The sequence below is a fragment of the Lissotriton vulgaris genome, chromosome 3_1 (genome assembly GCF_964263255.1).
Source record: "Lissotriton vulgaris chromosome 3_1, aLisVul1.2, whole genome shotgun sequence".
Classification (NCBI taxonomy): domain Eukaryota; kingdom Metazoa; phylum Chordata; class Amphibia; order Caudata; family Salamandridae; genus Lissotriton; species Lissotriton vulgaris.
In genome coordinates, this window is record NC_141689.1 from 1569010054 (window position 1) to 1569026596 (window position 16543).

Genomic DNA, 16543 nt, shown 5'->3' on the forward strand with positions numbered 1-16543 from the left:
CTACTAATATGGGTGTACTGCTGTACAGCGTATTAAGAAATAAATAATATAATTGCTAGAATGAGTTTTTTATCTGAACTGAAACAGGTCCTCCCGCAAATCAAGATCTGGACGAAAAGTGAAAATTAACAGCAAAACCCAACTCAAGACTAGAACCATCTAAGACAATTATTTTCTATCTTTCAAGAGCTTTATGAAGGAAGATTGGTCTGGTTAATACTGGGTGCAAATTACGACTGTATTACAAACATAGGGGGAGGTGTGGTCTAGGCTGCCGACCTTGAACCTGAGATACAAATCTAAGCATCCGCATGTGATTGAAAATTAGTTGGTTTTGAGCAGGGCACTTCATTTCCTTGTGGCTAAGAATGGAACTATGTCAAATGCAATTTAACCATACGTAATTCGATGGTGTAAGTCTGTATTTGGTGCAGAGGATCTTGTATCATGTAACTGCTGCGCCCCATCTAGGCTTGTGCTTCTCCAATTCTTGCATTTACTTCCAGCCAAAGGGAGAACTTCAGGCAATGTGACTCAAGAAAAGCTGTCAGATGATGAGATCAGTGTGTCACAGTCACGTGACGAGACCGTCCGATAATGTAAAGTTTCAGGTGTTTAAGAGAATGGCAATAGTCTTAGCTACTACAGCTGAATCGACTAATTGTCATGGACAAATTGCTAATTAGTGAAGGTTTGGTAAACCTTTTGCTTGCATACACTGGCATCAGTGGTGGCTGGTGACATTTGAAAGTGGTGGGCGTAAAATTATTTTCATACTGCACCCCAGCAAGCAAGCGTAGCGAGCGAGCCGGAACAACCTATGGTGGGGAAATTTTGAAAAAATAGTGGACAAATGGTGCATTTTCAAGCAAATTTGAGAAAGCAGGAAGGTTAATACAGCAATGGTGAAAGTGCAGTTATTACATTAATAAAGATCCTTCCCATAGACATGTCCAGTACAGAGCCACAGGTGGGTAGGCTGTTCAGACCCACTGGCCCTAGTACTCAGACTGAGACAAACTATTTAAATTTACATGAGAGGGGGTAGTAGAATGCACTCACACGGACACAAGATGAAGGTCTTTTTACACCATAGATTTGAAAACAGGGTACAGTGCTACCACCACTGTATGTGATACACCCTGGGCATGGACGATAACCCACTGCTTTACTATCATGACATGCCTAGTGATCTCAGAATGGGTCCTCTCAGAATGGGCCCTGCACCACGCATTGTCAGGGACAGCCCTGGGCCTCTGCACACACAGTCCATTTACCATGCAGGGGATATTCCCATGGCAGCAGCAACTTACTAGCAATGTAATTGGACTAGAACGTTCTGCATTAAGTACAGAAAGAAATTCAAGACAGCGTGGTTGTGAAACACCTAAACATCCACCCATTTCATATCCACCTATGGAAACTCTCGACAATAACGTGTAAGCATATTTTATTTTTATCAAATTCAATTTTGCAAAGACTTTTTAACCTCTGTATCAACTACTTCATGCATTTTTAACTTCTGTGTCAACAATGAAAATAACGCACATTTAAAAAAACGCGAATAGGCTCTAAAAAGGGATTTCGCATATCAGAACCTAAAAAGTGTATCATGAAACATTAGCTTCCAGTTATACGAAAAAAAAGAATCAGATGTGGCCCAGGGCATAAACACAGAAATTGGGTCCCACTTTCAGATTAATAACTTTTTTATTTTTTATTTTTTATAAATGTTTTTGGCATGAAACAGTAGCAGACCTTTTCATTATGTCTTGGTCTGCTTTCTTCAGGACCAGTATGTAAAAGCTACTGCAATAATAGTGAAAATTATTATATCACCTGTATGCTTCAAGTCATAATCAGTATTCTCCAATACACTATTTGGTAGGAGAAAAATACACCACCCCACCTGGCTGCAGCTCAGGCGAGTGGAGCACCGCTCTTTCCGTCGGTACACTCCTAACTTTAGGACTCCTAAATGCCTTCTGTGAATACCTAAAGTCTTAAAATTAGGGTTTTTCTCAATTTAGTAGTAGTAAAGTTAGGACTCCTAACTTTAGGACTCCTAAACTGAGAAAAATCCTAATTTTAAGACTTTAGATATTCACAGAAGACATTTAGGAGTCCTAAAGTTAGGACTCCTAACTTCTGTGAATACCGAAATGAGTAAATTCATTCTGTGAATGCCAAAAGTAGTAAGTGCATTCTGTGAATACCAAAATAGTAGTAAGTTTAAGATTAAGTCTTAAGTTCATTCTGTGAATCGGGCCCATTGTAATTAACTCACTACTGTGTGGCAAGATAAGTACATACTGGCAGCTTTTACATTCACAGTACCAGTAACCTGGAACTATAATAACATGGTGGAGACAGAGCAGTGACTAACCTATTTCTAGCAGACAGGGTAAACAAGAGCTGTGGAATTGTGGAACAGCTATAGGTTTTTGGGCGTGCCTTTTTAAAAAAAAAATTTTTTAAAACCTTTATTTGCGAAATGCACATTACACAGCGTCTGCCTACAACCCCTCGGGCCGGCCGCTATGACATATAACGAAAGGATAAAAAAGGGAAAAAAGGGGACAGTACGCCGTTAAAGCAGTCTCTAGGCGTACATTACCGTGTGGAACATTGAACCATATCAAAAGGATAATAAAGGTTTAATTTTATGATTTTGTCGAAAAGAACAACAACACACAAACACATGGTATCATACTGGCAAGGGTCATAGGAGGGGGGGAAAGGGGAAAAGGAATAAGTGTATAAAGGAACGCATCTGGCAAGGGGGGGCGAGCATGAAGGAAGAAAAAACATAGATAATATTGAAAACAGGAAACGGAACGTCAATCATGGGGAGGAGGGGAGAGGAGCCTCGTAGTCAAGTGGAGGGGAGCAAATATCTCCGCGGTACGAATTCCACTGAGCCCAGACCCTGGACCACTTCTTGGGACGCCCCCGTGCCTCATACACCGTTTTTTCTCGAAACATGCACCAGTCCATGTTCTCCTTCCAGGCACTGAGCAGCGGTGGTCTGGCGGAGCCCCAGAGCTGAGCTATATCCCTCTTCGCAACCATATTGCCCAGAGTGACCCAAAGAGTCTGAGCAGCAGTACAGTCCGAAGGCTCCCACACATTAAGCAGACAACGTCGTGCTTCAGGAAGGAGAGGGACTCCAGTAACACGTCCCATCACATCGTGTACTCTAGACCAGAAGGCCGAGACCATCGGACATTCCCACAAAACATGGAGGAAAGTACCATCCATACCGCACCCACGCCTACATAGTCCATCCGTTACCAATCCCATTCGCACCAGACGCATACCAGTCACATACACACGGTGGAGGATCTTCAGCTGGACAAAACGAAGTCGAGCCAGAATAGCCACCTCCTTCGGGGAGGATACAGCGGATTGCCAGTCCTCATCGTCTAGTTCAAGCCCGTCAGCTATCCAAGAAGCACGAAGTTTCTCCAACTGGTCAGCCCGGGCGTGCCTTTTTAACAAGAGAACAGCATGTATGCTCGCAATGAAATGTATATTTTTTTCAAGACACCGATAAACAATGTTAGACTCAACAATGCAGAGATCAGGATCTCAACTGGTACCAAAGCGGAAACCTCATTACAACTAATTGTAGGCTGTCAGACGTCTCAGAAATGAGTTACTAAAAATCCGCTCACGGATTCAAATACTTTCTAGAATAAATGTGATTGCTTAAAACGATTGGCCGTCACGGCTCGCGCGGAGGGTGTGGGGGGGTCGCGGCTCGCGCGGGGGGGAACAGGGAATATAAAATTGACTACTTACCTGAAAGCCGGTCCGCGACCACCTCTTCTCCCCTTGGTGCCTTCACTAACGGAGTGGATTGGCAGCCCCTCTCAGCCAATGCTGGTGCTGCTGCAGCCCCAGGATTGGCTTGGGGCACAGGTTACGCTTCGCCCGCTGCACGCCCATTTGGAGACCGAGGGGCTCCTAATGGGCATGCGCAAACAAGCGCATAACACAAGTGCGCATGAGTGGGCACGGGTAAAAAATTCGTCCTCCGTCCCCACTCATGCACACTTGTGTTGTGCTGCTGCCTGCCCCTGGTGATGGTCTGACAATTATGTCAGTCAACATGACGCCAGACCGCCCACCCCCTTCAGACTCTGAAGGGGTGGGCTGTCCGACGTCATGCTGACTGACGATTGTCATTTCTACCTCAGCGTCTTTGAACTTAAGTAAACTGAATCAGTTTACTTAAGTTCAAAGACGCTGAGGGAGCTGCGGGGGGGGGGGGGGGGTTACGCCCCCACGCCCCAATGATGCACCACGCCTGACTGCCATATTCTAACAAGAGAACTCAGCTGTCCAATATTTACCTTTCAAAATAGCTGGATATTTGTTTGTCAATCAGCTCACATGCGGATAGTTCACGACGCTCTTTGAAAACTTATTGGTGCATATTTACAAGGGGATATCGCCGCCAGATCGTCACTTTTAACGGCGTTCTGGTGGCGATGTGCCCTTCTCCATATTTACAAAGCAAACGTTAAACCACTTTTTGTGGCTTAATGCTGCCTTGTAAATAAGGCCCCTTTACATGCATCACTTGGCATGAACGAGGCAGCAATGGGTGGGCGTTCCACCGCAACACGCACTGTTTTTGATACTGCCCCAGATTTGCAAGGAGGTGTAAACCTGAGGCAGTGCCAAAAACTAATGCCATGTAAAAGTAGGCTTTAGAATCGTGAAACGCCAAACAATACTTTTGTTTCTCATCATTTTTGCTTTTTCTATGTGTGCTGCATTCAGAAACAGCAAAATGCCATTTGGGTTCTTTATGTGCACAAAGGTGTCCCATCCTCCACATAAACAATCATTAAATAATGACGGGTTGCTACTTCTATGTGTGCTGCATGCTGCACATAAACATTCATTCCCTGCAATGCAGACACTCTTACACTAAGGTGCAAGTGTGCCTGCATTGGTGCTAGGCACTAGGCAGCTACATTTAGATCCAGTGTTTGGGAGAACACAGGGGTGCGCAGTATTCTAGCGAAAATGGTGCATCCCTGTGTTTTGAAAATGTCGGAGAGCGGCACTGCCATAGTTGGCTTAGCTCTGCGCTGCAGCATGTTTTCGTAAAAATGGCCCTTATTGTCCTTCATTTATCAGCTTGTTAATGTGTCTTCCTGGAAAGTGTAGCTGGCAATGGGTTATGAGGCTCTCAATGTGCAATTAACCGCCAACACACATCTCTTGAATGTATTTGCCCGGTCTTGTGGCTCAGTAGACTACCACATTCACTGCAGAAATCTCTGTCTAACCTGGCCACACGCTTAAATACCGACAGGGCCACTCAGCATTTCATCCTTTTGAGGTTGATAAACTGGTTACCATTGAGTTCGGTAGCAATAAACATCTGTTATTTCATATCCAACCCCTGCGAGTGAATAGACATTTTACATATACGCGTTATGTTATTTTAGGAGGAGCAGCAAAGCCTGCTGCCTGTGCTCTGCTTAGCCCTTGTGCATCACCACCTGTTTCTTGAAGTCAACGCCCCTTGGTTTGTTTAGGTAAAGCAAAATGGCCATCTTCATTGAAATGTCTGCCTCATCTGCCATCTTTCACTGTCTAATAGGCCCTTTTCTTTGCATTCGGTTTCAGAACAGCAGCATGCCTGATCTTCTGGGGGTGATTACTTAAAGGCAAGCGCCCCGCCCTCTTTTTCTGAGCTCCTCCTCTTTGTATTTATTTTGTACCAGCAATAAAAGTAGTGCTGCTGCAGTCCCTGTCAGCAGGGAAAGTGGGTTGAAACGTAACCCTCTATGCTTCAGGTGTAACCCAGCTTGTCCAACATGACTCTCTTCCTGACTGTCATAATGTACATTCTCACTTTCTGTGTAACCCGAGCTAGTTGCCATTCAGGCAAAAAGCAATTATTCTATTGTTACAGATAAAAAAATATATCTTACAAAAGACAACACAATTCTATATATAAAGAAATACGCGGTGGCTCATCTCGTTCTGCCCGAAAACAGTCACATTGGAATAAATTCTGTGACTGTTCAAATTGTGCTTGAAATGTGAATATTTTTCAAACATTGGACATCATTTAATTATTGAGGGGGCTGGTGATACTCCCATCGCACTGCTTGGTGGGATGATACAGGATAAGGAAAAGAAGCACTAGACATGTATCTCCCCACTATATTGTTTTATCTGAGCAGTCACTCATTCATAGATTGGTGTTCTAGTGTAAGATCTCTACAAAAGCGTGGCTCAAATAATTTACTGTTTTGAAGGTTGGTTAAATTTGAATGAATATTTGCAAAAAAATTGAAGCGTTTTGTCTCTAAGAAAATTGCTAATATCAAATTCGAATTCAAAAAGCTTTATTTCGGCAGCTTCTACCTAAAATGCACCACACAAAGCGGCTAAGCACATACATCACACACTAAATATAAGAATACAACATATAACACTAATAAAGTTAGCTCACATACAGGCGGGCAAATCAGTGTAAAGTGTTTAGGAAAACTAAGTGAGAGCAATTTTTGAATTCGTATCACAGCCCTGCTCAAAAGGTTATTGAATTTGTATTCAAATTTGCATTAATTATTCTGCTTGTGCTTACGAGAAACAATTATAAGATCGCCCTCCTCTTATGGCTTCCCTAACACATGGTTTAGCTGTTATTTTGAGAGCCTGTCCATCTGGTGCTGATAACATTGTGTCCTGAATGTTGAAACCCTTGACTGAACTGCTTCTGTGCTTTTTGTGATAACCATTGAAACAATGGCCTTGTAATCAACTCTCTCTTATCTTCTTTTTACTGACACTCTTACGTGGGTTTCTTCCTATCAATTCTCCTCAGATGTGGGATTTTTGGGAAGACATGCACCACTCAGCAAGCAGGTGTAAATCACTCTAATAACCACAGCAAAGCAACACCAACATAAGCACAAACCAATAATGCAGCTCCCGTTTCAAGCCCTCTTTTTGTCAAGCTGGAACCTTTCACGTTAAACCGTAAAGGATCCTGCTTCACAAAGAAAGTCAGACATCTTCTCATGCGTGGATTACTCCTATGGAACTTTACACCCTATACTCTCACTCCTGAGATTTCAAGGTATACATGTATGGTCTGTCTGAGTACATCAACTTTTTCTTGGAATTGTAAGTAGACCATTAATTTCTCATGTGTTTCTTTCCTAACCCTATGTCGATGGCCAGACTGGCGGTAGCAGGCACTGGGCTTTTTTGGGTTGCAAGGCTAGGGGCCGGTTTTCAACTGGTGAGGGCCGTTTTTAGGTGTCGCCTAGCTATCGCGTAAGCGATGCTATGCGAGATATTTAGTAAAGGGGCTTTTGAAAGTGCTCCCAAAGTCTGCAGGCGGATCGGGTACAGTGCATGTGCGCTGTACACGCGCATCATTTGTCAGCCTGCGTGATCACTTTCGCTGCTGCTTTGATGTTCTCAGTGAGCCGTGCGGCACTGAGAACAGCGCGGCTCACTGAGAACATCAAAGCAGCCACAAAAGTGATCACCATTTGCCATCCATAATTACTTTTTACCAAACCCCATGCCTTTTCCATTTTCATTTCATTATTTGCTGTTTCGTTTTTTTAACCCCTTTTGTGTTTTACCTCTTTCTTTTGCTCCTTTTCCTCCACTGTTTTAATTTTGTTTTCTCCTTCAAGGTTAACCAGCTTGTTTGTGTGTGGCGCTCATACTAGCAAAGCTGCAGTAGAACCTCTGACACACAGCCTGTGATGCTGTGAACGCACTTATATTTGGGGGCAGATTTATGATAACTGGCGCATCCCCAGGGATGCGCCAGTTATTTTGCGCCACTGCTCCGCCACCCATGGTGCGCCGCATTTACAATGCGGCGCACCATGGGGCAAAAACGGCACAGATGCGTGACGCATCTGTAGCGTAAAGGTACCGCATTGCTGGAGTTGCGTCGCAAGCGCGACACAGCTCCAGCAAGGCTCGGGGGTGCCCCATATTTACAATGCTGCGTCAAGACCTACGCCTGCTTCAAGCAGGCGCAGGGTTTTGACGCAGCATTGGCCTGAAAGTGACTGAGTGAAATCTTATAGATTTCACTCAGTCACTTTTGCGAGGCGCACCTGCCCCACAACGCCCACCCTGCGCCGGAACGCCCACAAGTGGCGCAGGGCTTTACAACGTGACGCATCTGCCTAGATGCGTCACGTTGTCAATGGGTCGTAGAGATGCGCCACGTTTATGCCGCAGTTGCGTGAGGCAAACGTGGCGCATTCCCAACATAAATCTGCCCCTTAGGGGCAGATTTATGATAACTGGCGCATCCCCAGGGATGCGCCAGTTATTTTGCGCCGCTGCTCCGCCACCCATGGTGCGCCGCATTTACAATGCGGCGCACCATGGGGCAAAAACGGCACAGATGCGTGACGCATCTGTGCTGTAAAGGTGCCGCATTGCTGTAGTTGCGTCGCAAGCACGACGCAGCTCCAGGAAGGCTCGTGGTTGCCCCATCTTTACAATGCTGCGTCAAGACCTACGCCTGCTCCAAGCAGGCGCAGGGTTTTGACGCAGCATTGGCCTGAAAGTGACTGAGTGAAATCTTATAGATTTCACTCAGCCACTTTTGCGAGGCGCACCTGCCCCGGAACGCCCACCCTGCGCCGGAACGCCCACAAGTGGCGCAGGGCTTTACAACGTGACGCATCTGCCTAGATGCGTCACGTTGTAAATGGGTCGTAGGGATGCGCCACGTTTACGCCACAGTTGCGTGACGCAAACGAGGCGCATTCCCAACATAAATCTGCCCCTTAGTGTTTTGCTTTTCGGAGCTTGGCTGTCTGGATGGTGTTCCACATTGGAAGTACTTTATAAATCCACAATAACGAACTAGGTATGAACTGACCACAGTCTTAAACACAAGTTAGAAACATTGTCAAACTAAACACCAAGACACGCGCAGAAACAAGGGTGCACATTCACGTTCCAATGCCATTTCAGAAACACAAACTGGTGTACACGCATATGAAAAGGCGTACACATGTGGTCCAGACTGCCTCGGGTGCAGTTTAATATTTTACAGTCCAGCTCTGGTCAAGTTGGCACTTATTAGTGAGGGGGGGTGAATTAACTACCAAGAGCTGAATTTCCCAAGCTTCATGAGATCCTCTGATATCATACACAGCCCAACACTGACACCTACAGGCAGGAAGCAGAATAAGTTTCTCTTAGGGGAGTATCAATGTATCTATCTATGACTTCGCAAACGTATTCTTTCGGGCCTACTCAATGACACTCTTTGGGAGGTGGAGGACAAGTACGGACACATTTTTCATAGTCCTTGGTACAGTGCACTGACATGGTTTTTTTTCTTCATTTCCGGTACCTTTATACATTTATATTTGGACTTTTATACGCTTGGACAGCGTTAAAGCAGACACGTGCATGTTGGTATAATTTTACTTTTAATGAGAATGTACCACCAATATAAAGTGGTATCTTAACACGAACACTCAGGCAAAACCTCTTTTTCAACAACAGCCCTTTCTTGTCCTTGGCTTAAAGCACAGGCCGGGAGAGCTGCTGGTTGCCATAGTTACATTGCATGTCAATTAGCCACCTAACTGATCAAAGCTTGAAGACAACAACAAACATGGAGAAACAGCCCGACTTTGCACCGCGTAATATCCAGCCACTAATTAACACCTTCCCCCCCTAAGCAGCCCAGCCCGACAACACTCCCTCGACAACACTCCCTCACGCAGCCAGCGCTCAAAAGACTGGAGCAGAGTACCTCTTGGCACAAACTGCACACCCGCTTCAGCTGCCAACCTCACTGGAGCTGGGAACGTGCTCTGTGAGACGCGCCTACCAGTACATACAACACATAGCAAATACATTCCTTAATTAGCTTGGTAAGCGTTCAGATGCCGGCATCCGTACTTTAAATAACAAGCATTTGCTTAGCCAATAGGTCTCGCCTTTGGTACCTTATAAGTGTTTAGTTATCCAGCACAATATCCTTCGTGCAACAACATTAACTGTTGCATGGCTAAACACTTATAAGGTCCCAAAGGCGAGACCTATTGTTTTTTTTGTGTACAAATTCTCTGTACGAGTAATTGCAGCCATCCGTTTGTGTGTTCAAAACCTAAACTAAACTTTAATGAGAATGACAACGCTTTAAAAAATTGTTGCTTGACTAGCACAGGGCAGCCATGCTTTGACTGTGCGGTCTCTGGTGTTTGACGTGGGTTTCCTATGGACGAATCACAGTCTTTAAACAACCACACACACACACAACCAAACACACACACAACCACAACCACACACACAACCACACAAATACCCACAACCACACACATCCACACCCATACCCACAACCACACACATACACACAACCACACACATACACACAACCACACACACAACCACACCCACAGCCACACACACACACACAACAACCACACACACACAACCACACACGCAACCACCACACAACCACACACACAACCACACACACACAACCACACATACAACCACAACCACACACACACAACCACACACACAACCACACACACAACCACACACACACAACCACCCACACACACACAACCACACACACAATCACACACACAACCACACACACAACCACACCGTCAGTGCACACTTTCACCAGGCACAGACATTATCAGTCGTCAGTGCACGCTTTCACAGGTCACAAACACCACCAGCCATCAGTGCACACTTTCACTGGGCACAAACACCACCAGCCGTCAGTGCACGCTTTCACCGGGCACAAACACCACCAAACGTCAGTGCACGCTTCCACCAGGCACACACCACCAGACGTCAGTGCACGTTTTCACCAGGCACACACACACCACCAGTCGTCAGTGCACGCTTTCACATGGCATATACACACCACCAGCCATCAGTGCACACTTTTTCCAGGCACACACACACACCACCAGCCGTCAGTGCACACTTTCACCAGGCACACACACACCACCAGCCGTCAGTGCATGCTTTCACCAGGTACACATCACCTGCCGCAAATGCACGCTTTCACCAGGCAAACACACCACCAGCCGTCAGTGCACGTTTCCACCAGGCACACACACCACCAGCCGGCAGTGCACACTTCCAGCAGGCACACACACCACTAGCCATCAGTGTATAATTTCTACAGACACACACACACCCCCAGCCATCAGTGCACACATCAATTGTTAACGCATCCACAATTAACTATTGTAGCAATCGCAGTATGGCGCACTTTACTTTTAAAAATATTCATCTAAAGCGCAGCATGCCACCATTGCTACAAAAATAAATTCAAATTTTTTTGGCTTACAATTTATAGACTTTTGTTGCAATTGGTGTTGCAATACTTAGCAATGCCAATAGCTCAAACTTAATTAATATGAGACCTATTGCATTGCAAATGCTTGTTGTTACTGGGGGCTGGTTTTGCAAAATAGGACCCTTGTAATGGTGCAGCAGCATTATTCCCGCCATTTCCTCCTCCACCCCCATGGAGGCCGGTCAGACATAATTGCCAGGGCTGGTTTGCGATCTCAGTCCGACCCTGCTTATGTCCCTTCCGGCACAAAAAAATCCTGCCCGTAATGTAGGCACCCTTGCACTACATTACAAGGGGGCCTGCGTTGACGCAAGGAAAGAGCAGCATCGCTCCATATTTTTGTTTATATGGAGCATTTCTGCTGTGTCCTTATCACGAAGTGCAGCACAGCGCAGCAAGTTTCCATGCTGCATCATGTTCCATGAAATAGTAGTAAATGCGCCCCTCAATGCTTTACCATAATGTGAGAGGTTACAATTGGTTAATACATTTTCACGCAAGTCGCAATGATGGGTGGCACATTCTCTTTCTGTCTTTTGCATTTGCAAATTATAAGCCTCCTAATGTGGCCATTGCAAATTGAAATGACAATTGTGAATTAAACTTTCCTTTCTTCACATAGTGAATTACAACGTTAGACTTGCAAACCCACTTTTTGCAGCCCTGTGGTTGCAATCACAAAATCTTTGCACAGCCGTTCTCTGAGTATTTACAGCTGTGTACCTTGTGTTCCTTAAAGAACTTGGAACTGCTTTCCTCTATGTAAAAACTTTTTGGGGTGAACGGAGCAGGCAGTGGTGAATACTCCAGTTAAGGCTCCCAACGCTATTCACGAGTCGGTAACAGGTCAATTGTTTGCAACCGCAAAATCCAAAGATACAAACAGGACTGAATCACAATGAAAAAAGAACCTCTTTCACGCCTTTCCTAACTGTTATTCGGTGTGGGTCGGTAAACCAATTTGCGGGTTGGAAATGCTTTTCTGACTTGATAAATGGCTTCCACACATACCAAAAAGCCATTTTGCAGTTGCAAATCCTGTGATTTTGCGAATCGCAGGGTTGGGACTGCAGAACGAATATGCGCATAAGACCCCCATTGAGGAAGATCATGGTTTTTGGTGCCATGATTGAAGGCACATGCTCCAAGCTTACAGAAGAAAGTAGTTCTTGTTCCCACAGTATGGGCAGTTCTTTCTTTTTTACAGTTAGTGCCTAAGCACAGGCAAAATCAGATAAAACAATTATGATGTTGTGTAAAGTTAAATCAAAAGATACAACACACATAAACTTTTGTCTTTACTTTCAGAAAACTGCACTCCATGCACAGACAGGGAGCGCCCTGCTAAACAGAAGAATAGAGCCCAAGTTTCAGAAAGCTTACAACAGCACCGTAGTAAAGACAATTCTGAAGCCTTGGTTTCATACTTCTTTAATCAAATCAATGCTTATTTTTTAGAAGGTAGTTATAATTTTAGAAAATATCCCCAGTTAAGATGGCGCTCAAATAACCCAAGTAAAAAATACAATGATAAAAATTGAGGGCCCGATGTAGGTAAAAGTCATTTACCGATTTTAAAATACAGATTTTTACCGAATCGGTATTCTGAAATCGGAAAATGAGATGTAGAGAAAAATAATCGGTAAAATACCGATTCGGTAAAAATCGGTATCGTGTTTCGATACTTACCGATTCGGTAATTACCGAATCGGTAGATAACCGAATCGGTAATGGCAATACAACCCTATGGGCCAAAAGGCCCATAGGAATGCATTGGAAAAACCGAATCGGTATTTACCGAATCGGAAAATACCGATTCGGCAAATACCGAATCGGTAAATACCGAATCGGTAAATACCGATTCGGTAAATACGGAATCGGCAAGCAAGTAAAAGTGAAACCAATAAAAACAGCCAATGAGGTGGAACCACCCTCCCCCACCCTAGCAGGGAGTGGCTACCCAGGCAGGTGCAACTCATTAGAACTTTCTGGGGAGGCAGCCAGAGCTGAGCAGTGAGAGGGAGCAGCAGAGAGAGTGGTAGCTGATTTTGCAGACAGTGGAAATGGCAAGCAGCTCAGAGAGCCAGAAGGCTGAGAGGAAGCGCAAAGTGAAGTTCAGCAGCATGGAGCTGCAAGTACTGGTGGAGGAGGTGGTGAGGGTCCACAGGCAGCTCTTTGGGAGGCTGTCCCTCACAGTCCCTGAGTCCACCAAGAGGAAACTGTGGAGTGCCATCAGTGAGAGGGTCAATGCTGTTGGTGTGACCCCCAGGAGCCTGGAGGACCTCAAGAAGAGGTTTTATGATATCCGGAGCCTCACCAAGAGGAAATTGTCAGAGCTCCACAAGCAGGCAGGTCTGACCGGTGGAGGCAGGAACCCCGCGCCCCCCCTGACTGACCTGGAGGAACTGGTGGCCACAACCATCGAGACGGAGAGTGTGGTGGGAGTAGGGGACATGGACAGCTCAGCCAGAGCTACAGCAAAAGGTAAGAAGCATGCGCAGCATGACACACCCAACCAGACACCTCCCGGTTAGCCTCAATGTACAGCCAAACCCCAGTCCAGTACTGCTAGCACCATACATGAGCAATGCATTATGGGAAATGTAGTCAGCTAATGTAGGAACATTTGTCAGTGCACATTAATTTGCAAGGCACTTTGAAAAATAATCAGAGTAATGAAAGTGACATGTGCAATGCTTTTATTGTAGTGACTGTAAGACATTTGCACTCAGTTCACAAATGCTTCTTTATACCTAGGGGCACCATCAGGCAGTGGAGAATCAGCTGCACAAGCGACAGCTCCAGCGACGGCGGAGAGTGTGGTGGCAGGGCCAAGCACCATGGATGCCTCGCAGGAGGAGGAGGACAGCAGTGCCATGGTCAATGAGGACGACCCTGTACATGCCCTCTTATTTCCCCACTCCCCCCAACTATCACAATCCCCCCCATTGCAGTTCTCACCTGAGAACTCCCCCTCACGGTCCCAGCCAGCACCTGCCACATCACCAGCCAGGAGGAGTATTGTGGCCTCAATGACAATCATGGCGGGAGCTGCGGGTCAGGCACCAGCACCCACACCAGCGACACCTGTAGCACAGCAGTCCACCCAGCAGGCCAGCACCAATCACCACCACCCACGCACTCCCAGCAGTGCATGTCCATCAGGAGAGGGCACAGTGTTCCAAGGCCTTGAGGGGAGCATGGTGGGAATCCAGCGCATGAAGGCAAAATCCATCCGGGCATGGCACCGCCAATTGCGTGGACACAACCTGCAAATAGTAGAAATGGCAAAGGGCTTTGGTGAGTTGGTGGCAAGCAACAAGGAGGTGGCTCAAACAAACAGAGACATTGCCACAGGACTGGGACGCATGACGACCGCCATCACACAGCTTTGTGCCAAGATGGAAAATACTGAGCACACAAGGCGCATGGATGCCCGTGTCCAGCTATGCCGCCGAGGGGCAAATATGCAAGAGAGCCTGACACAAAACACTGCGGAGGTGACCAGGGGCATGGCCAGGATCACCAGTGCCATGGAGGCCCTCATCATATCTAATACAGTGGTCAATCCTGCCCTGGACGTGGCCGAGGCTGGGGACAGCAGCAGCCGCAGCAGCCCGGCTAGCGCTGTGTCAGCACCAGGCACTCCGCAGAGGCAGCAGGCCATGCTGAAGGGGGTGAGCAGCATCCCAGTGGCTCTGCGAAGCGCAGCAGGAAATGACTCTGCCAGTGTGGGTGAGGCAACCCGGGGCATTTCCAGTCCCCACCTTTCATTTCATAATTTAATTTGTTGCACATCAGTGCTTTAACGTTGTGCCAACATTAATAAAAAAAACATTCACATCCATAACCTGTCTGTGCATCTGTACTCACTCAGAAATAGTTTTCTGTTATCTCCTCACGTCTGTATCTGCCATCACTTGGTGTAGACACCCCAGCAGGTTGTGTTTGTGGCACAGCAATGTCGTCGTCATGGTCCTCGTAGTCTGACAACTCCACCTCAGTGCCCTTCTTCACCGCAAGGTTGTGCAACATTGCACAGGCAGCTATTATCTTACAGCAGGTGATGGGGGTATACTGCCTTGCACCTCCACTCTTGTGCAAGCATCTGAACCTGCTTTTCCAGATGCCAAAGGTCCGTTCTACTACATTCTTTGTGCTTTTGTGGGCCCGGTTATACCTCCTTTGGCTGGGTGTAGAGGGGTTGGGGTAGGGGGTGAGTATGAATGAGCGGAGGGCATATGCACTGTCGCCTAGAAGGAAAAGGGGTAACATTACTCACATGCATACATGTACTTCACAGTGCTATTTTTGTTATGGGGGTCTGATGATGTGTCTCACCTAGGAGGTATCCTTCACCAAATTCCCCTGCCGTCAGCCGTGCATAGATGCCGCTGTTTTGAAATATGTAGGAGTCGTGGGTACTCCCTGGGAATTTTGCCACCAGGTCTATGATGGCGCACTTTGCATTGCAAATCACCTGCACATTGATGGTGTGCGTAGACTTCCTATTGCGGTATATGTATTCTGTGTCAGCAGGGGGGCAAATTGGAATGTGCGTGCCATCAATGCAGCCAATGATGTGGGGAAATCGTGCTATCTGGTAAAAGTCTGCTTTTGTTTGTACCAGTTCCGCATGGGTTGCAGGGAAAGAAATGTATTTGTCCATCCTCTGTATCATGGCGTCAAGGAATTTGTGGAAAAACCTTGACAGGCTGCTCTGGGTCACCCCTCCTACCGCAGCAACTGCACTTTGATAGCTGCCAGACGCAAGCAGGTGTAGGCTGCATAGCACCTGCACGTGCGGTGGGATGGCGTGTGCCCTTAGTGAGTCCAGCCTGTACCTCTGTAGGATCTCTGCCTCTGTGAGCATGAACAGGGTGATCCTCTGTCTGTAGACCTGCTCCTCTCTTTGCCATTCCCTCTCTCCTTCCTGCTGTAGCCGTAGCCGCCTTGCAATGACATAAAATGCCGCCATCCTGCAAGTTGCATTGCATTTTGGGTCTAATTTTAAGGTTGAAGTTGGTTACCACCTGTTTCCAATCCATGGTAAGTACCGATTTTCAAATACCGATTTTGAGCCTAAATCGGTATTTCTGTGCTTCCCTACATCTCTATCTGAGTTTTTGCCTGTCCGAATCGGTAATTTACCGTTTCGGTAACTCTACCGAATCGGTAGATGGT

At 46.3% G+C, this 16543-nt stretch overlaps 1 protein-coding gene across 4 annotated transcripts in view; it reads left to right on the top strand.

Moving 5' to 3' along the window:
- SUSD1 (sushi domain containing 1) overlaps nucleotides 1–16543 on the top strand; it is a 767543-nt gene that overhangs the window by 398274 nt on the left and 352726 nt on the right. For 3 of the 4 annotated variants that reach the window (XM_086962059.1, XM_086962061.1, XM_086962060.1), the window contains one exon: nucleotides 14117–15094. The exons of the other annotated variant lie outside the window; for it this stretch is intronic. In XM_086962059.1, the coding sequence (XP_086818185.1) occupies nucleotides 14117–15094 (978 nt within the window). The remainder of the gene's footprint in view (nucleotides 1–14116; nucleotides 15095–16543) is intronic. 4 annotated transcript variants of the gene reach the window in all.